This window comes from Odocoileus virginianus, chromosome 13 (assembly GCF_023699985.2).
Source record: "Odocoileus virginianus isolate 20LAN1187 ecotype Illinois chromosome 13, Ovbor_1.2, whole genome shotgun sequence".
NCBI lineage: Eukaryota > Metazoa > Chordata > Mammalia > Artiodactyla > Cervidae > Odocoileus > Odocoileus virginianus.
The window spans coordinates 46983793-47005690 of NC_069686.1; the positions used below are offsets into that span (position 1 = coordinate 46983793).

At 36.3% G+C, this 21898-nt stretch overlaps 1 protein-coding gene across 1 annotated transcript in view; it reads left to right on the forward strand.

The window, feature by feature from the left end:
- The window catches only part of LRP1B (LDL receptor related protein 1B), a 2064747-nt gene that overhangs the window by 1935286 nt on the left and 107563 nt on the right, over positions 1–21898 (forward strand). The window contains 3 exon segments of the mRNA XM_070476260.1: positions 7555–7671; positions 11622–11795; positions 13689–13814. Of these exon segments, the coding sequence (XP_070332361.1) occupies positions 7555–7671; positions 11622–11795; positions 13689–13814 (417 nt within the window).

The following is a 21898-nucleotide window of genomic DNA, read 5'->3' on the forward strand; positions in this document are numbered from 1 at the left end:
AGTATATGTTCAGTCACTGAGTCCTGTCCTAATCTTTGCAACCCCATGGATTGCAGCATGTCAGACTTCCTTGTCCATCACCAACTTCCAGAGCTTACTCAAACTCATATCTATCAAATTGGTGATGCCATCCAACAATCTCATCCTCTGTCATCCCCTTTTCCTCCCGCCTTCAATCTTTCCCAGCATCAGGGTCTTTTCTAATGAGTTAGTTCTTTGAATCAGGTGGCCAAAGTATTGGAGTTTCAGCCTCAGCATCAGTCCTTCCAATGAATATTCTGGACTGATTTCCTATAGGATGGAATGGTTGGATCTCCTTGCAGTCCAAGGGACTCTCAAGAGTCTTCTCCATCACCACAGTTAAGAAGCATCAATTCTTTAGCACTCGGCTCTATAGTCCAATTTTCACACACATACTAGACTACTGGAAAACCATAGCTTTGACTAGACAGACCTTTGTTGGCAAAGTAATATCTCTGCTTTTTAACATGCTGTCTAGGTTGGTCATAGCTTTTCTTCCAAGGAGCAAGCGTCTTTTAATTTCAAGGCTGCAGTCACCATCTGCAGTGATTTCAGAGCCTCAAAAAATAAAATCTCTCATTGTTTCCATTGTTTCCCCATCTATTTGTCGTGAAGTGATGGGATTGGGTGCCATGACCTTAGTTGAGTTTTAAGCCAACTTTTTCACTCTCCTCTCACTTTCATCAAGAGGCTCCATTGTTCTTCACTTTCTGCCATAAGGGTGATGTCATCTGCATATCTGAGGTTATTCATATTTCTCCCAGTAATCTTGATTCCAACTTGTGCTTCATCCGGCCCAGCCTTCCACATGATGTACTCTGTATATAAGTTAAATAAGCAGGGTGACAATATACAGCCTTGGCGTACTCTGTTCCTGATTTGGAACCAGTCTATTGCTCCATGTCCAGTTTTAACTGTTGCTTCTTGACCTATGTGTAGATCTCAGGAAGCAGGTCAGGTGGTTGAGTATTCCATCTCTTGAAGAATTTTCCACAGTTTGTTGTGATCCACACAGTCAAAGTCTTTGGCGTAGTCAATAAATCAGAAGTAGATGTTTTTCTGGAACTCTCTTGATTTCCTGATGAGCCAACAGATGTTGGCAATTTGATCTCTGGTTCCTCTGCCTTTTCTAAATCCAGCTTGAACATCTGGAAGCTCACGGTTCATGTACTGTTGAAGCCTGGCTTGAAGAATTTTGAGCATTAACTTGCTAGCCTGTGAAATGAGTGACAGTTATGTGGTAGTTTGAACATTCTTTTGCATTGCCTTTCTTTTGGAATGAAAACTGACCTTTTCTAGTCCTGTGGCTACTGCTGAGTTTTCCAAATTTGTTGGCATATTGAGTGCAGCATCACATTTTAAGATTTGAAATAGCTCAATTGGAATTCTATCACCTCCACCATCTGCGTTTGTAGTGATGCTTTCTAAGACCACTTGACTTCACATTCCAGGATGTCTGACTCAAGGTGAGTAATCACATCATTGTGGTTATCTGGAGGTAAGTCATGAAGATCTTTTTTGTTTAGTTCTTTGTACCCTTGCCACCAGTTCTCAATCTTTTCTGCTTCTGTTAGGTCCATACAATTTCTGTCCTTTATTGTGTCCATCTTTTCATGACGTGTTCCCTTGGTATCTCTAATTTTCTTGAAGAGATCTCTAGTCTTTCCCATTCTATTGTTTTCCTCTCTTTCTTTGCATTGATCACTGAGGAAGCCTTTCTTATCTCTCTTTGCTATTCTTTGAAACTCTGCATTCAAATGGGTATATCTTTCCTTTTCTCCTTTGCCTTTCACTTCTCTTCTTTTCTCAGCTATTTGTAAGGCCTCCTCAGACAACCATTTTGCCTTCTTACATTTCTTTTTCTTGGGGATGCACTTGATCACTGCCTCCTATACAGTGTCAGGAAGCCCCGTCAGAAGATCTTCAGATACTCTGTATATCAGATCTAGTCCCTTGAATCTATTTCTCACTTCCACTGTACAATCATAAGGGATTTGTTAGGTCATACCTGAATGGTCTAGTGGTTTTTCCCTACTTTCTTCAATTTAAGTCTGAATTTGGCAATAAGGAGTTCATGATCTGAGCTACAGTCAGCTCCCGGTCTTGTTTTTGCTGACTGTATAGAGCTTCTCCATCTTTGGCTGGAAAGAATATAATCAATCTTATTCCATTTTGACCATCTGGTGATGTCCTGTGTAGAGTCTTTTCTTGTGTTGTAAGAGGGTGTTTGTTATGAGCAGTGCATTCTCTTGGCAAAACTCTGTTAGCCTTTGACCTGCTTTGTTTTGTACCCCAAGGTCAAATTTCTATGTTACTCCAGGTAGCTCTTGACTTCCTACTTTTGCATTCCAGTCCCCTATAAAGACTAGGACATCTTTTTTGGGTATTATTTCTAGAAACTCTAGTAGGCCTTCATAGAACCGTTCAACTTCAGCTTCTTCAGCATTACTAGTCAGGGCATAGACTTGGATTACTGTGATAGTGAATGGTTTGCCTTGGAAACGAACAGAGATTATTCTGTCATTTTTGGGATCACATCCAAGTATTGCATTTTTTACTCTTGTTGGCTATGATTGCTACTCCATTTCTTCTAAGGTATTGTTGCCCACAGTAGCAGATATAATGGTCATCTGAGTTAAATTCACCAATTCCAGTCCATTTTAGTTCACTGATTCCTAAAATGTTGTTGATGTTCACTCTTGTCATCTCCTGTTTGATTTCTTCCAATTTGCCTTTATTCACTCTTTTTAGCATCAGTCTTTACTTCCATCACCCATCACATCCACAACTGGGTGTTGTTTTTGCTTTGGCTTTGTCTTCTCATTTTTTCTGGAGCTATTTAGCAGCATATTGGGCACCTACCGACTTGGGGAGTTCATCTTTCAGTGTCATTCCTTTTTGCATTTCCATACTGTTCATGGGGTTCTCAAGGCAAGAATACTGAAGTGGTTTGCCATTCCCTTCTCCAGTGGACCATGTTTTCTTAGGACTGTCCACCAAGACCCATCCATCTTGGGTGGCCCTACATGGCATGGCTCATAGTTCCACTGAGCTAGACAGGGCTGTGGTCCATGTCATCAGTTTGGTTAGTTTTCTGTGATTGTGGTTCTCATTCCCTCTGACCTCTGATGGATAAGGATAAGAGGCTTATGGAGGCTTCCTGATGAGAGAAAATGACTGGGGGAAACTGGGCAGGGCCATGCTCAGTAAAACTTTAATCCAATTTTCTACTGATGGGTGGGGCTGTGTTCCATCCCTGTTATTTGACCTGAGGCCAAACTATGGTGGACATAATGAAGACAGTGGTGACCTCCTTTAAAAGGCCCCATGCATGTACTGCTACAGTCAGTTCCCCTGACCCCTCAGCAGAACACTGTCGACCCATGCTTCTGCCAGAGACTCCTGGACGCTCATGGGTAAGTCTGGGTCAGCCTCTTGTGGGGTCATTGCTCCTTTCTCCTGGGTTCTGGTGCTCACAAGGTTCTGTTTGTGCCCTCCAAGAGCCTGTTTCCCCTGTGTAAGTTCTAGTGGCTCTATGGTGGGGTTAATGGCAACCTCCTCCAAGAGGGCTGATGCCATACACAGGTGTGCTGCACCCAGAGTCCCTGCCCCTGGCAGCAGCTCACCGCTGAACTGTACCTTTTCAGGAGACATTCAAACACAGTTCTGGCTCAGTCTCTGTGGGGTCTCGGGGTCCTGGCGTGCACTAGGTTTGAGCCCTCTGAGTGTCTCTGGTGGGTAAGGGGTTTGATTCTAATTGTGATTTCTCCCTTCCTACCGTCTTGTTGGAGTTTCTCCTTTGCCCTTGGACATGGGGTATCTTTTTTTGTGGGATCCAACATTCTCCAATCGATGGTTTTTCAGCAGTGAGTTGTAGTTTTGGAGTTCTTGCAAGAGAAGATAAGCGCATGTCCTTCTGCTCCGCCATCTTACACCACTCTCCTCAAGACTAATTATGTGTTGAATGACTGAAGATATGAATGCATACCATTTTTAATACTCTAACCTATGTTATGGTATTAAGTTCTCTTTTAACAGATGTTTTAGGCCCAATATTAAATGCAAGAAGCATAATCTCTATTCTGATTCAGTCAATTGTGTGGTGGGTGAGTAGGAGGTACCATGAGAGTAGGAAATTTCAATCTTTGTTACATACTAGGGCCTGACAGTGTATGGTGCAAAGGAGGTGCCTTACAAATGTATATTAATTACTTTCTTTTAAAAATGAATGCTCTTCATTTTTCCCTCCAATAGAAGGGCATGTAGAATTACATGAGTTTGGCTTAAATACCATATTATTTGATATCCAAAAGCTTTTTTATGTTACTTTTAGATCCTCTCAGATTGTGGCAGTTTCTGAATAAACAGAAAAATAAAGAAGTACATACTGGCTGTTACAGTCATAATTATTTGATTCACTCTGCAAATTCTTTGTCCTTGGCCAATGAAAAGATCTCTAATTAAATGAGATAGATAAAAACTTAAGGACTATCTTTCAATTCCTCGATGCATTATTTTGCTAACACTCATAAATAACTGTATGTGTGTGTGTGTGTGTGTGTGTGTGTGTGTGTGTGTGTGTGTACACACTGGGGAAACCCAGTGGCTCAGTGGTAAAGAATCTGCCTACCAAGCAGGAGATGCAGGTTCAATCCCTGGGTTGGGAAGATCCCATGGAGAAGGAAATGGCAGCACACTCCAATATTCTTGCCTGGGAAATCCCATGGACAAAGGAGCCTGGTGAGCTATAATCCAGGTGTCACAAAGAGTCTGACTGGACTGAACAGCTGAGCACACAAACTCACACACAAGCACATATATGTGTAAAAATAACTGTAACATAGTCTAATATCCAAAACCTTTTATAGGTAACCTCCCTGAGAAATTACTTAAAAAATTTTTTTAAATAAATTTAACATAGTGGTAAGTATCTTTAGCTTTTTTTGGACCCCTTTTATTACCTCTTAAATCAAGAATAGGGTATTGCACACTTGTTTGTTATTACTACCTTACAAATCTCAGCTTTCCTATAATATGAAATCTACATAATCTCTCTCTCCCTTTCTGAAAACATAATTTATTTCTCTTCTCCAGGTCTTCTCTCTTAAATATCACATTGGTACTATGACCAGTTCTCATAAGATTTTGCTTTTGCCATTTTCTGTCTTCTTTTTAGACCACAGTGGAAATAGGGAAACTAGTAGAAGGATCTTGGAAAAATTTAAAGTTAAAAGGTAGATTCAAAAATCCCTAAAATGTAAACTTAGTCTTGATATTATGGGAGATGTTTAAAAAACAGATTAGGGCCATTATCATGTGCTCCTAAAACTTATCAGGACTTTTTCTTTCATAAGACTTCCAAATTGTCTTTCTATTATGCTCAATTAGAACAAGTAGACATTTTATTTTAAATTTTCTGTACTTTCACTGACTTGGTTCCAGATATTCCCCATTCCCAATTCACATAAGAATGACTTTCCTGGGAGTTGATTTTTTTCTCCACTTTATTATTGCTTCTTTATTAAAGACAAAAAAAGATGTGATGTTTTAAAGATACAGAAATGAATTTGTTCTTTCATATAAACTTGACTCATCTCTGTAACAAAAAGTTGGTTGATTCCTTCTTTAACTTTTTAATTTAAAAGACTATCTCTTTTATTAAATGGCTTAAGGAAAAAATCAAAGTCATTGATTTGTGGATTTAGGGGAATATAAATCCCACTCATCTAAAAGCTTGTGGCAAAATTTTTATCTAGATGTAATTCCACCCAAGCTAGTATAATATGGGACTGTAGCTGTATGTGTCTTAAGCCTAGACTAATAGTGCAATGTATGACCCATTTGAAAAATTTTTACTGCTGTTGCATCTGACAAAACAATATTTGTAGTTAAGTTAGATTAATACCTATTGTTTTCTTCATTTCTATGATTAACAAATGTAATATTTAAATGTAAAGTTCAATTTGGTTGAGAACAACTTTCTTTTTTTTAATCTACCACTTTATTGTATTACACTAGTGAAAAAAAAACAAAAGCATTTTAAATCTTTTGTAGACAATGATTTTGAAGTAGAATAGTGGCAGCAAAGAAGCTGGATCATTTTATGTTTCCCATTACTCATAATTACACATGAAAAAGCTAAGGTCTAATATCCACCATAACTCCAAATAGCAAATTAATCATTGAGCAGAAACTAGTAAAACACAGACCACTTGTTTTAATTGGTAAGTCATTTCTCAGAGGCTGATTGGACATAGAGCATCTTTATATTACACCTGAGAAATATTTTTATTTAGTTTAATTACATTTGGGATAGACAAATACTTTACTGAAAAATTATTCCCAAGTGATTTTCACCATGATATGTTTTCATTTTGATTGTTAAGTTTTGATATATCTGCAAAGAAGGACAATAAGTGTAAACTCAAAAATACTTTTCATTCAGTTGCCTGGCCTTTAAGATGGCATTAAATTTCCTCATTTTTTTTTTTTTTATTGAATGATCTCATTCAGAAAGCTTTTTAGCATTCAGATACCAATGGTGTTTTGATTGCATTGTAGTTTCAAAGTGTGTCGTATGTCATATCTAAAGACTAGCTATGTTTTAAAAATTGAATATCTACAGCAGCAAAGATTTATCATAGAATTCATATGTTATGGGACTTACTTTTCTAAACTGAAAGAAGTTTACCTAAGGCATTCTATGTGTTGATGATATATTTGTGCAAGAAGATACTGACTAGATCCCATTATGAAATAAAAAACTGAATAAATAGAAAAACATTATTTTTTACTGCATGTCATTTTAGTCCAGTGGTATTCACTAACAGATACTGATAATGAAGAGAAAGGTGGCAGTCTCAGAGCAAATTAATGATTAGAGTAAAAAATTTGAGTGAAAAATGTAAGTACAATGAGAAACTTAATTAAGGAATTTACTATTCATTATTCCCTACTGTAAACATCAATCTTTAGTCAATTTAAACTTCAGCATGCACACAGGTGTCTCATAACACTATAGGCCAACTCAAGTTGGTGAAAATATCTTATGATTAAGCTCGTGAACCTTTAATTTTCTGCAAAATGCACCTTCATGAAAAGATTCAAAATATAGCTAATTACCTGGAATTATTTTAAATAATGTTTGGATAAGTGATTTAAAAGATGAATTAATTCTGTGTGTACTATAAAGGTTAAAAAAAAAGTCATGAGAAAGTTTTCTAGAAAACAACCATAATTAAAAAACCAGTAAGAATAGAAAGGAGGGGTAGTTAGGATGGCTTTTCCTATGTGAAGTAAAAATATTTTTTGCTACACTGTATTGCATAAATTCTGTGTAATTTATTAACACATATAAAGATTAAGTTATTTCATTTTTTTTTTCTGATTTTTGCACTACCATGACATAGACTAGGTAATTTCTAAGAGGTTTGAAAAAAACTGTTCAATTATAACAAATTAAAAAGAAGAAACATAATTTTAAATAATCTCAAATGTATTGCTGGCATCTGTCTGTGTGTGTTGATTTTACAGGTCTGGCTGTGGATCATTTCAGTGAACGGATATACTGGGCTGATCTTGAACTCTCTGTTATCGGCAGCGTTCTGTACGATGGTTCTGATTCCGTAGTCTCTGTCACCAGTAAACAAGGTTTGTGAAGTGCTTTTGTTTCTGCCTTTAATTACCTTTGAGCATATTAAATAATGATACATAGATACAATTATGAGAGCCTTACTTTCTGTATTTCCTCAATTTATGTCTCTTTTCAACTTACTGTGTACAGCTTTGTGTGTGTGTGTGCGTGGGTATTCAGTCGTGTCTGACTCCTTGTGACCCCACAGACTGTAGCCTACCAGCCTTCATTGTCCATGGGATTTCCCAGGCAGCAATATTAAAGTGGGTTGCCAATTCCTTCTCCTGGGGATCTTCCCCATTCAGGAATCAAACTCGTGTCTCCTGCATCTTCTGCATTGGCAGGTAGATTCTTTACCACCTGGGAATCTCATTTCAACTTGTAGCTCTTACTTGTAGCTCTTATTCATTACAATTTTCATTCCTGCTACTTAGAATAACAGAGAGGCCACACCAGAACAACTTCTTGACTCCAGGACAAACGTGGTACATTGCTACTGGATTCAGAAAATATTGTGTGTTGCTTCTGTGGATGTTCTTTTCTGAGCAGATGACTTCAAGCAGTCAAGATTAGTGCATGGGAATACTAATTTTTATTTCGAATTGCAGTGATAAGTAGGAAATGAGTTACTATATAGGTAAAGCATCATAGTGACATTTGTTTTTATAGGTAATTGATAGGGATGCTCTCATCCATGTGAAGCAACATGTGAAAAATGGGAGTTTACTTCTCCTACAAGTGACTGCAGAATCTACCAGTGGTCTACTTTCATGGCACCCTTCTTATCTCCCTCTCTATGTCTATCTTCTGTTTTTCACTCTCATTTTTCACTCCCTTCTGTGACTCACACTTTCCTTGCCAGGGAATCTCAGTTCTTTCTGCTTAATTTATTTCCCTTCTTTTTCTCTTTCTCTTTCCTACCAAAACCCCTTAGCTATTTACCACAATTTGTTCACAATTTATACTTGAAGTTTTTATATTTGCATACTAATTTGAAAGTAAGTAAATAAGTTTTACTTATTTACTGCTTTGCTTCTTTTTTTTTTTTTTCTTTTTAAGAAAAAGCAGAGAAGTTGCTAGAGGAATAATTTCCTTGAACTTTCACTGTGCACGTATTAGAAGAGGGTATTTTTTGTTGAATAACACTAAATGGAAAAAAAAAAATTCAACATTCATGTAATTTATTACAAAAATCAACCCATTTTAGCTTAAGTGTATATTTTACTATTTCAAGAAACAATAAAGAAAAATACATATTAAAAGGCATTTTATGTTTTACAACATTTATATAATAAGTAAAATATAAATGGTGCTATTTTACTTTTTAGAAATTTCAGTACCAAAGTTATATATTTTTATAAAAATCTCTAAAAATAGCCATTTTGTAAATGTGAGAAATTATTATTATTACTGTTATTCTCAGCCAAACTCATTGTATATATGATTAACATTCACCAATTTGTTTTCTTTATCTTATTTCTAAAATAGACATAGAATGTCAGATTGGGGGGGATTATTTCCCTATTCAAAACCAACTTATGATTGATAAAATTATTGTTCAGACAATTAATTTGACCATTAATTTTATACGGTGGTGGTGACAAATAGATTCAAGGGATAAGATCTGATAGACAGAATGCCTGAAAACTATGGACAGAAAGGTTCATAACATACAAGAGGCAGTGACCAAAACCATCCCCAAGAAAAAGAAATGCAAGAAGGCAAAGTAGTTGTCTGAGGAGGCCTTACAAATAGCTGAGAAAAGCAAAGAAGTGAAAGGCAAAGGAGAAAAGGAAAGATATACTCAACTGAATTCAGGGTTCCAGAGAAGAGCAAGGAGAGACAAAAAAGTCTTCTTAAGTAAACAATCCAAAGAAATGGAGGAAAACTACAGAATGGGAAATACTAGGGAACTCTTCAAGAAAACTGGAGATACCATGGAACCATTTTATGCAAAGACTGGCACAATAAAATTCAGAAATGGCAAGAACTTAATGGAGTAAAAGAGATTAAGAAGAGGTGGCAGGAACACAAGAACTATACAGAAAGTTTCTTGATGATCTGGATAACCATGATGGTGTGGTCACTCTAAAAGAGCCAGACAGCCTAGAGTGTGAAGTCAAGTGGGCTTTAGGAAGCATCTTTATGAACAAAGCTAGTGGAGGTGGTGGAATTCCAGCTGAGCTACTTCAAATCCTAAAAGATGATACTGTGAAATTCTGCACTTTAAAGTCAGCAATTGGAAAACTCATCAGTGGCCACAGAATTGGAAAAGGTCAGTTTTCAATCCAACCCCAAAGAAAGGCAATGCCAAAGAATGTTCAAACTACCATACAATTGCACTCATTTCATATGCTAGCAAGGTAATGCTCAAAATCCTTAATGCCAAACTTCAGTCATGAACCATGAACTTCCAGATGTTCAAGCTGGATTTAGAAAAGGCAGAGGAACCAGACATCAAATTGCCAACATCCACTGGGTCATAGAAAAGCAAGAGAGTTCCATAAAAACATCCACTTCTGCTTCGCTGACTATGCTAAAGCTTTTGATTGTGTGGATCAAAACGAACTGTAGAAAATTCTTCAAGAAATGGGAGTACCAGACCACCTTACCTGTCTCCTGAGAAACCTGTATTCAGGCCAAAAAGCAGCAGTTAGAACCGGACATGAAACAATGGACTGGTTCCAAATTGGGGAAGGAGTAGGTCAAGGCTGTATATTGTCACCCTGCTTATTTAACTTATATTGAGTACATCATGCGAAATGCCACTGAATGAATCACAAGCTGAAATAAAGATTGCCAGGAGAAATATAATTGGCCTCAGATATGTAGATGACACTACCCTAATAACAGAAAGAAAAAAGGAACTAAAGTGTCTCTTGGTAAAGATTAAAGAGGAAGGTGAAAAAGCTGGCTTAAAATTCAAAATTTAAAATAGTATGATCATGGCATCCAGTCCTATCACTTCATGGCAAATGGAGAGAAAGTTGGAAAGGTGACACACTTTATTTTCTTGGGCCCCAAAATCACTGCAGAAAGTTACTGCAGCCATAAAATTTAAAGACTTCCTCCTTAGAAGAAAATCTATAACAAACCTAGACAGCATATTAAAAAGCAGAGGCATCAGTTGGCTTATAAAGGTCCAGGTAGTCAAAGCTATGGTTTTTCCATAGTCATGTATGAATGTGACTTTGGACCAGAAAAAAGGCTGAGTGCTGAAGAATTGATATTTTTGAATTGTGGTGCCGGAAAAGACTCTTCAGAGTCCCTTGGACAGTAAGGAGATCAAGCCAGTCAATCCTTAAGGAAATCAGTCCTGAATATTCATTAGAAGGACTGATGCTGAAGCTGAAGCTCCAATACTTTGGCCACCTGATGCAGAGAGCTGATTCACTGGAAAAGACTCTGATGCTAGGAAAGTATGAGGGCAGGAGGAGAAGCAAGGGGACAGATGATGAGATGGTTGGATGACATCACTGACTCAATAGATATGAGCTTGAGCAAACTCCAGGAGACAGTGAAGGACAGCGAAGTCTAGTGTGCTGCAGTCCACGGGGTCACAAAGAGTTGGACACAACTGAGCAACTGAAAAACAAGAAAATGAGAATTTCGTGAACTGTTTTTGTGCAGTGGTGGTTATCAATGTCATGTAAGCTTTGCAAACTGTACAACAGAAAAGATTATTCTGTATAATAAGACCTCCAGGAAATGCTTTGTGATGGTAAAATTGATTAAAGTGATGATGGAAATGTTTTTTATGTTCTTAGAGATAAGTTTAATATCTCACATATTTTACTGCTAATAAATCAATCTTATCAATTTTATAGCTGATATTAAAATATTCTAATTCTGAAAGTTTTTGTTAACAGGAATAAGATTTTCAATATGATCTTGGATAAGCTTAGTTTTCTTAAGACTGACTGTTTACATTTGCAACTTTTATAACTCCACTTTTAAAAAATTCTAGGTTTGTTACATCCACACAGGATTGATGTCTTTGAAGATTATATATATGGAGCAGGTCCTAAAAACGGTGTATTCCGAGTGCAAAAATTTGGCCATGGTTCAGTAGAGTACCTAGCTTTAGATGTTGACAAAACAAAAGGTGTTTTGATTTCTCATCGCTATAAACAACTAGATTGTAAGTATAATATTTTATACTATTGTCTATCTTGGCAAAGTTTCTTTCTTATGATTCTCAAAATAAAGAATTTTTAAATTCAAAACTCTTTTCATGGCTTAACTCCAGTAAGTTAAGTTACTTTAATTTTGATTGCACCAGACTTTTCAAATTTTCAAAGACAAGATATAAATAATGCAAAAGTTACTATTTCTGCTATAACAGATATGAAAATTTCAGGATTTGGTTGTGTTTTCTTGGAATTAGAATAACTTTGTTATAAAAATTTCTCTCATACTATGTTTTTTATCTAAATTCTTAATAAAGCCTTATATGTCTATAGTTAAACCATGCAAGTAAGGAAATTTATTGTTAGCCTTTTTCACTCACTGATAACCAAGTAACAATTATAGATCTAACATTTCATCTTTAAAGGTATCTGAGGAGAACTGTTCTCAAGAGTTGTATTTTCTCTGATTGTTTATGATTTTTACTGCTACTTTCTCTCCTAAAAAGAGATAAATATTTGACATTGGTATCTTGAAAGATATGTTTCAAACACAGCCATAAAAATATTGAAGAACAAAGAAATAAAATATGGCTGAAATTCTAGTGATCTGACTTTGTGTATCAGTTCACCCTTCAAAATATTGTTTAAGATTTACTTATATTAATAATTATTCCTTATGGTGACTAAAAAGATTTAATTTCATTCAATATGATCTGGAAAGGTAATAATTGTATCAAGTGATTTCTGGAATCAGGTTAAAACAACATATACTTCCCTAAAACCTTCTTGAATTTCTATTCATGGTTTTGCTGCTCTTTACTAGTGATCTGACACATATTGTTCCAAGGTTAATATGAGGATATCACCCTCTCAACCTCTAGTTCTATCTGATTCATATTCATAGTCAAATATTGCCACCTTCATGAAAAATATATAAAGTCTACCCTAAGTATAATAGGTACTTGAGTAGTGGTTCTTACACAATGAAAGCGACTTTCATAGTCACCATTTCACTTTCTCAGTATCAGTTCTGTTTCATTCTAATGACAGATTCTGTACAGAAATCCACGAAGCAGCTGTTGCTATAGAGGATACTGATTGGATAGAAATTTAGACAAAAGTAAATGTGGTACCCATTTATCCATGCACACATCTGATGGAAAGGAAACCATATTAAACATGTTTTCTAGAGAGAAAAAGTCATGTTTTGTTTGTGCTCTAACAGATAACTACATATGGTTTGTAAGCCTTTGTAAATATCAGGGGGAGTTCTTGCTGTCTGTTAAACCAGTCTTGAAACTATTTAAAATGAAAATTAGATCCCAAAGACTTCAGTTAGCTAGACTTTTACAATAGTCCTAAACTGCACTTCTGTGTCTCAGATCAACTCTTTGCCAAAGGAAAAATGACAAATTATGTGTTTGATTTTCCTCTCCCTCATGGAAAATGTAAATTAAGGTACATTTTCTATTAATAATAGATGCTGGGTTGTTGTTTTTGTTTAGTCACTAAATCGTGTCTGACTCTTTTGTGATCCCATGGAGGCATGCAACCCCCTAGGCACCTCTGACCATGGGATTTCCCAGGCAACAACGCTGGAGTGGGTTGTCATTTCCTTCTCCAGGGGCTATTCCTGACCCAGAGATCAAATCCAAGTGTCTTGCATTGGCAGGTGGATTCTTTATCACTGAGCTACCAGGGAAACCCTTAGATGTTGGTTAGTAATTTCTTTTCATCTATAAAGGAGTACTGTTAATATTGAAATAGTATACTCCTGGTTAAAAAAAAATTTGATGTTATTTCTTTTCAGCATTGCTAATTCATCATTTAACCTTGTTGAATTTTATGTTTTTGAAACCTATTGTATTTATAGTTATGTTCTTCTTTTGTTTTGTTTTGATCAGTACCCAATCCGTGCTCGGATCTAGCATGTGAATTCCTCTGTTTACTGAATCCTTCTGGGGCCACTTGTGCATGCCCAGAAGGAAAATATTTGATTAATGGCACCTGCAATGATGACAGCTTGTTAGGTAGGTAAACTTCATTATTCTGTAAATAATGAATTACTGTGTAGAATAAATGTTCACAACTACTGAAACTTAGCAGAATTAGCTACTCAGTAATCACTGATATCATTTCCATGATATCACTGGTTCGTGAGTGCCTATATAAGCTATTATTTTCTCTGATAATGACTTCCTATTAGTTGATTGTACATTTATTACAAAGCTGCATTGAGCACCTACCATGCATGAAAGAGTAAATTAAGAGACCTTTTTATATAGCTCTTGTATCAGTTAAGATAATGATATTTCTGAGGGTACCATTCAGCTGTTAGTTTAAACCAAACTACCAAATCCATTTATCCATTTAGTAACTTTATATTAAACAACTTCTGTGTGCCGAAACTTATTTAGAAACTAAGTCTTAGTTTCCTCTGTAAAATCTGATTAACAATAAATACTATTACTACTCCTATTAATAATAAAAATAATAAACATTTTGAGAACTTATGAGCAAAGTATAACATTAATTTAGAAACCAAGAACTAAGTTAGAAGCAAAACTGCAAATGTTTCAGTTTATGCTTTAGAAGCTAGAGGTTTGAAAACATTTAAAAACTGAAACATTATTTCAGATACTGGAGTGTATTAAATAGCAAAACATAAAAAATCAAAAACAAAAATAGTGTGCTGAAAAGGGTTGGGGAAGAAATGTCTCTGGGATATCCAGACAGACTTTCAATAAGTTTATTCATATTCAAGACTTTAGCCATAATGGAAAAAAAAGCTAAGAAAAAATAAAATCAACACGTTAATTTTATGTCACAGACAAAAGGACAGTGCTCCAAAATCACTAGTGGGTCACAGCAAACATTTTCCCAATGAGACACTTCATAGCAGGGCTTCCTACCTGTTGCATTAATATTTCTCTGTTAGAATGAACTCTTCACATGAACACAGTATCTGTTCTCAGTCAGCATCTCTATGCCCATATCACTGTCTCCTTGTTCTCTGATGAGAGTTATATGCCATCTAAACACTTTTGCATTTCCTAAGGCACTCACTGTCTAAAACTGTCATAGCTCTCTTATCTAATATATATTTTTAAGTACTAAATATCCATAGCTGATGATCTTGCAAGGATGAATTGATGAATGACACAAACACCAATAAATAGATATTTATGGGAATGGTGATATAAACTACAGAAGAGACAAAGTTCAAACTGTTAGGAAAAATTTGATGATTATCCAATTAGAGAAAAAATTAGAATTTCCTATAGAATATGACCTTAGGATAAGATATGCAAAGACAGACTAGATTTAGGTTAAGTAGGAATGAATGAAAAGGACATTGAAACAGAATAAACTCTCTGAAAAGTCACAAAACCATTGAAAGTAAAGAAAATAACAAGTCATTTATTCCAGTTAGTGTGACTGGTGTGCAAAGTGCTGCTATGCATGGTAGGTTGGAACACGCTTAATGGAATGCTAAATGTGAATCTTGATTGGTCTTTTGGAAGACTATTTTAGTGCCAGTCATTGAAAAGGGGAGCTGTCCCTAGTTCTAGGATGAACCCTTCCTCCTTACCAATTCTCCCAATTGGAGTTTCCATGATCTCAGTTGTGATGACAGAATAATCGAATTACATGCACATGTTTCAACATTATCTGGTGCAGTTTTCACTCACTACTCTGACACAGTCATGCAGGTGAACTGTGTATGGTCACAAGTTCTACTTCAGTTCAGTTCAGTTACTCAGTAATGTCTGACTATTTGCAATCCCATGAACTACTGCAAGCCAGGCTTCCCTGTCCATCACCAACTTTCGAAGCTTGCTCAAACTCATGTCTATCAAGTTGGTGATGCCATCCAATCAACTCATCCTCTATTGTCCCCTTCTCCTCCTGCCCTCAATCTTTCCCAGCATGAGGGTCTTTTCCAATGAGTCAGTTCTTCGCATCAGGTGGCCAAAGTATTGGAGTTTCAGCTTCAGCATCAGTCCTCCCAATGAATATTCAGGACTGATTTCCTTTGGGATGGACTGGTTGGATCTCCTTGTAGTCCAAGGGACTCTCAAAAGTCTTCTCCAGCACCACAGTTCAGAAGCATCAATTCTTTAGCACTCAGCTTTCTTTATAGTCCAATTCTCACATGCATACAAGACTACTGGAAAAGCCATAGCTTTGACTAGATGGACCTTTGTTGGCAAAGTAATGTCTCTGCTTTTTAATATGCTGTCTAGGTTGGTCATAGCTTTTCTTCCAAGGAGCAAGTGTCTTTTAATTTCATGGTTGCAGTCACCATCTGCAATGATTTTGGAGCTCCCAAGTCTCTCACTGTTGCCATTGATTCTCCACCTATTTGAGATTTCTACCTAACATTTTGGAAATAGATGCTTCAAAATGTCAGCACCTCCTTCCTTGTAGACAATGTACCACGTTTTCACTAGTTCCGGACAGCCATGAGCAGTGCTGTCAAAGATGCCTCCTCTGCACCGAGTCTACAGACACTGTTGTTGGGGTGGGAAAGACTCCTGGGAGCGAGATTAGTCCTCTGTGTGGAAGCACACGGCTTATGCTACTAGTGTGACTTTTACATTGATTTGGGTGTTAGAAGTTTATTTTTTTAATTACCAAGTTGCAGACAGCTTTTGTTGTTGTTCTTTTATAAATAAATAAGACCGTCTCTTCTATATAACCTCCCTTTTGCCCCTTTACTTAATGTGAATGTTGTTGTACTTGTTTACTCACTAAGTTATGTCTGACTCTTTTGTGACTCTATGGACTAGTCCCCCAGGCTCCTCTGTCCATGGGATTCTCCAGGAAGAATACTAGAGTGAGTTGCCATGTACTTCTTGAGTAGATCTTCTGAACTCAGGGATCAAGTCTGCATCTACTACTTGGCAGGCCAAGTCTTTACCATTGAGCCATGTAGGAAGCCCATAATACAAACAATTTATTCAATATTCCAAAATCAACAAATACATAGGAAGATGCTCAAAATTCTCCAAGCCAGGCTTCAATAATACGTGAACCATGAACTTCCAGATGTAGGTTTTAGAAAAGGCAGAGAAACCAGAGATCAAATTGCCAAATCCATTGGATCCTCGAAAAACAAGAGAATTCCAGAAAAACATCTATTTCTGCTTTTTTGACTATGCCAAAGCCTTTGACTGTGTGGATCACAATAAACTGCAGAACATTCTGAAAGAAATGGGAATACCAGACCATCTGAGTTGCCTCTTGAGAAATCTCTATGCAGGTCAGGAAGCAACAGTTAGAACTGGGATGTGGAACAACAGACTGGTTCCAAATAGGAAAAGGAGTACTTCAAGGCTGTATATTGTCACCCTGCTTATTTAACTTATATGCAGAGAACATCATGAGAAACGCTGGGCTGGATGAAGCACAAGCTGGAATCAAGATTGCCAGGAGAAATATCAATAACCTCAGATATGCAGATGACACCACCTTTATGGAAGATAATGAAGAAGAACTAAAGAACCTCTTGATGAAAGTGAAAGAGGAGAGTGAAAAAGTTGGCTTAAAGCTCAACATTCAGTAAACTAAGATCATGGCATCTGGTCCCATTGCTTCATGGTAAATAGATGGGGAAACAGTGGCTGACTTTTTTTGGGGGGGGCTCCAAAATCACTGCAGATGGTGACTGCAGCCATGAAATTAAAAGGCGCTTACTCCTTGGAAGGAAAGTTATCACCAACCTAGGCAGCATATTAAAAAGCAGAGACATTACTTTGTCCACAAAGGTCTGTGTAGTCAAGGCTATGGTTCTTCCAGTAGTCATACATGAATGTGAGAGTTGGACTATAAAGAAAGCTGAGCACCAAAGAATTGATGCTTTTGAACCGTGGTGTTGGAAAAGACTCTTGAGAATCCCTTGGACTGCAAGGAGATCCAACCAGTCCATCCTAGAGGAGATCAGTCCTGGGTGTTCATTGGAAGGACTGATGTTGAAGCTGAAACTTCAGTACTTTGGCCACCTGATGCAAACAGCTGACTCATTTGACAAGACCCTGATGCTGGGAAAGATTGAGGGTAGGAGGAGAAGGGGATGACAGAAGATGAGATGTTGGATGGAATCACTGACTCAATGGACATGAGTTTAGGTAAATTCCGGGAGTTGATGGACAGGGAGGCCTGGCGTACTGCAGTCCATGGGATCACAAAGTGTTGGACACGACTGAGCGACTGAACTGACTGACTGACTGACATAGGAAGAACTTGACCTGGGGTAGAGCTGAAGTGATGCTGTGGATTAAACCGAAATCTACCCCCCCCTTTTTTTTTAAGACAAGTCCTTTTTTTTTATTACATTTCTTTTGTGTTTTTTAAAATTTATTTTTTAATTAGAAGAGAATTGCTTTACAATGCTGTATTGGTTTCTGCCTACAACAACACAAATCAGCCATAATTATATCACCTCTCTCTTGAGCACCCCTCAAGATCTATCACTTAACTAATTTGTTTGGCCTCATACTCCCTCGGTTTCCATTTCTTCTGTGTAAAATCAAATTAACAATAAATACTACCACTACTGGTAAAAAGAATAAATACCTTGAAGGTTTATGTGCAAGGCATATTTTACATATGTTATATGCACATTATTTCATTTAATCCCCACAAAACTTTGATGATGTTATACTCTCATTGTCCCTATTTTTACAGATGAAAAATTGAAGTATATAGAGGTTCAGTTGACTGTCTAACAATACTTAATAATGGTAATACTCTAAGGTGGACATAGGCATTCTACAGTCTTCATCATCATATAATGCACTCTAGTGCCTCCAATCCACCCAAAGTACCCATGTCCAGAGTAATTGGAAAATACTAGAAATAACATGCAGAAAGTGCCCAGCACAATGCCTTGCTAAAAGTAGACACACAGCACTCTAAGATAAGCCTGTCTTGAAGGTAGCAAATTTTTTTGGTAAAGAATCTGCCTGTGGTGCAGGAGACTCAGGTTCAATCCCTGGGTCAGAAAGATACCCTGGAAAGGGCATGGCGATCCACTACAGCATTCTTGTCTGAATAATTCCATGGACACAGGAGTCTGGTGGGCTACAGTCTGTGGGTTCACAAACAGGCAGACATGAATGAGTGACTAACACTCACTTTTCACTTCCCAAGTTTTACATGAAGAAGCATTTTATCTAAATACACACTTAACCAAAATCTTAAACTCCTTTAGAAATTTTAGTTTTATGTTTTCAACCCAGCCTGAAAGGTATGATTACAGGAAACATGATTGCAACCAGGCCTGAAAGGCCTCAACATTTATTTTGTAATTAAAAAAAAAAATCTTATATATTAAATAATGAAAGTGTTAAAGTATGCACATGGCCTTTATATATATGAGCCTTGGTAATAGATGACTTGGAACACTTTGGTTAAGAACATAAATAAATGGAGTTTAGAATTATTGATTAGTATAGATAAAAGCCAATTAATTTTTCCTGATATTAATATTTGATATAGCTAACTTTTTCAGCTCTTTATAATGACTTGCCTTTCTCTAGCTGCTATTGTTAAACGATGAGCACCCTGAGTATTTTTAATCTTCGTGTAGGAAATTTGAAATTCAAATGTTACCCATTCTTGGAGAAGTATTCACCTGCTCTTCCCTACAGTTGATTGTAATTGCTGGAGCTTGGCTTCTGGAGGTGATTTAGGTATTGAAAAAAGCAGCTTCCATTTTCATTATAGAACTATTACAGTTAGGTTCTTAAAGACTGTAACTCCACTTTCATTTCAAAGGCAGTGTTATATGTTTGCACTTCTGGTGCCTAATGAGGTACATTATAGAAATGCACATATCCTAACATGTAGAGATTTTGAATATGTACGTGTTTTACATAGAACATCCACCAGTGTAACTGTGCCCTCCCATAGTAATCCCAAGTGTGATCATAATACCTTTAACAGTTATCTTCACTATTCACATTCACAACTCCACTTAGGATGTTTCATGCTAAAAGAGTTAGAAATGTTTTGGTAAATTTTAAACTAAGCACATGTTATTTCCTCTCCAGATCTTTCTTGAGAGTTTGATGTCTATATTCAACCCTTTGCTAGAGATTCCCACTTCATTTAAATAGATATTTCCAATTTAATACAGAGATAAAACACTTTAGGTCTTATTGCCCCTGAGTTTGAAACTGAAGCATTATCCTTAGTTTTTCCTTTCCCTCTGATGTGATTTTTATCTTCTAGTTATTTTTAGAATATGTCTACGTTTATCTATCCTACATTGTTTTAAAGCCATCATCTTATCCAGCTTGGACAATTTAAACAGAATCCTAATAGTCCCCGTGTTTTCAGTTTAACCCAATCATTACAGTCATTCTTAGACATTCTAGACTTTTCGAAGACTTAACACTACTTTTGAGGAAAAGTCCAACATCCAAGAATCTCCTGTGACACTCTGCTTTTCTCTTCAAATTCACTTGTCTTTCAGTTCCTTCCTTGACGCTCTGTAATCCAGCCCAGTCTTAGTAACTTGCTCTGAGTCCCTCCAATGCTCACCCTCTGGCTTTCACAGGATCTGTTCCATGTGAGCTGGATTCTCAGTGCACCTCATGCGCTCTCAGTACATAATGCTCACTAGGATTCTCACTTGGTAATTTACCTAATGAGTGCCTCAATTTCCTGTTGAAATTTAGCAATACACCTTGTAGACCCAGATTGCAGGTCTCCATCCTTGTACTATTCCAGTATGGCTAGAACTCAGACTCTCATTTGTGTGTATGTGTATGGTATTTACTTATGTACCTAAAAATTTACAAAGCTCTATGATTTTAACTTTTACTTTCAAGTTGTTTATTTAATATTCACAACAAATCTATAAGTTGTACGTATGTCCATAAGGCTGTCTTAAAGTAGAAATAACTAAGGCTTGGATAGTTTAATTTACGCGTAGTAAGGAGCAGAACCAGGACCTAAAAGCAAATCTTACTATATCAATTGTCACTTTCTTTATACCATGTATATATATATAGTGCCTCATGAGAGTACTTCATATTACAAATGCAGAATTTAGTAATGCCAACCTGAAACCTCCCTACTTGAAAAAGTATTGGAAGTTGTTTTGCAATGCCAAAAATATCAGAATTTGTTTGACACTGCTGATTGTCTCTGTTTATGACAGTAGTTATGACACTTGAACTGTTGTGTCATTTAACATCACTGAGGCTCTTTAAGATGTTCTTGTAATAATTGCAGTGATATATCCAAGCTGCTGCTATGTCTAGGTCAATGTATCTTGAGTAAAGAATATAGGCTGTTTTGACTTCATACAAAATAAGCATAACTCTAGAAAAAGGTATTTTCTGGATAGACTGCTTCTTAAACTATTATTGATTGTGTTTGTTCAATTGAACATTGTGCCCTGGTCTACATAGAGCAGTATTTCTAATGGAGAAAGGCCATGTCTATACATATAGAAAAATAATCCAGAAAATGATTCCAAACCAATCTTTATCATGAATCAGACTCATCATATTTTTAAAACTAATTCTGTGACCTCAAGAAATGATCATTATTTCCTTTTCAAAGCCAAAATGTATTGTAGGCAAATTACAACTAATCAGCTTATATATGGAAATAGATGTTTCTGACACTTATCACCACCTTGTATCAAATCTAAGTAACTTTTTGTTTTATGTGTTTATAAATTATAAGTATGTACATCAAAGGGTATTTTTTCATTTAAATGTTTCCCTATACTATAAATTATATATATATGTGTGTGTGTGTGTTTGTTTCTATATGCACACTATACCATATATATTATATGTATGACTACATATATATACTATAATATTTAGCTTACATATCTCAGTTTGGCTTAATATCAAACACTCCTTGAAAAATAAGCCATATTTCCCCATACTGTGAAAAAACACTTATTGGTTGGAAAATATTTTATTTTTAGAAAGTTTCAGTTGGTTTTATTGTTTAATGTTTTAACAAATATAAAAAATGATAAATAGCACTTTAAGCCTGAAAAAGAATAAAATTTAATTGAATATTTGTGCTCACCTTCAACAATAGTTGAAATTTGATTCTCTAAGGTGTATTTAGCTTTGGA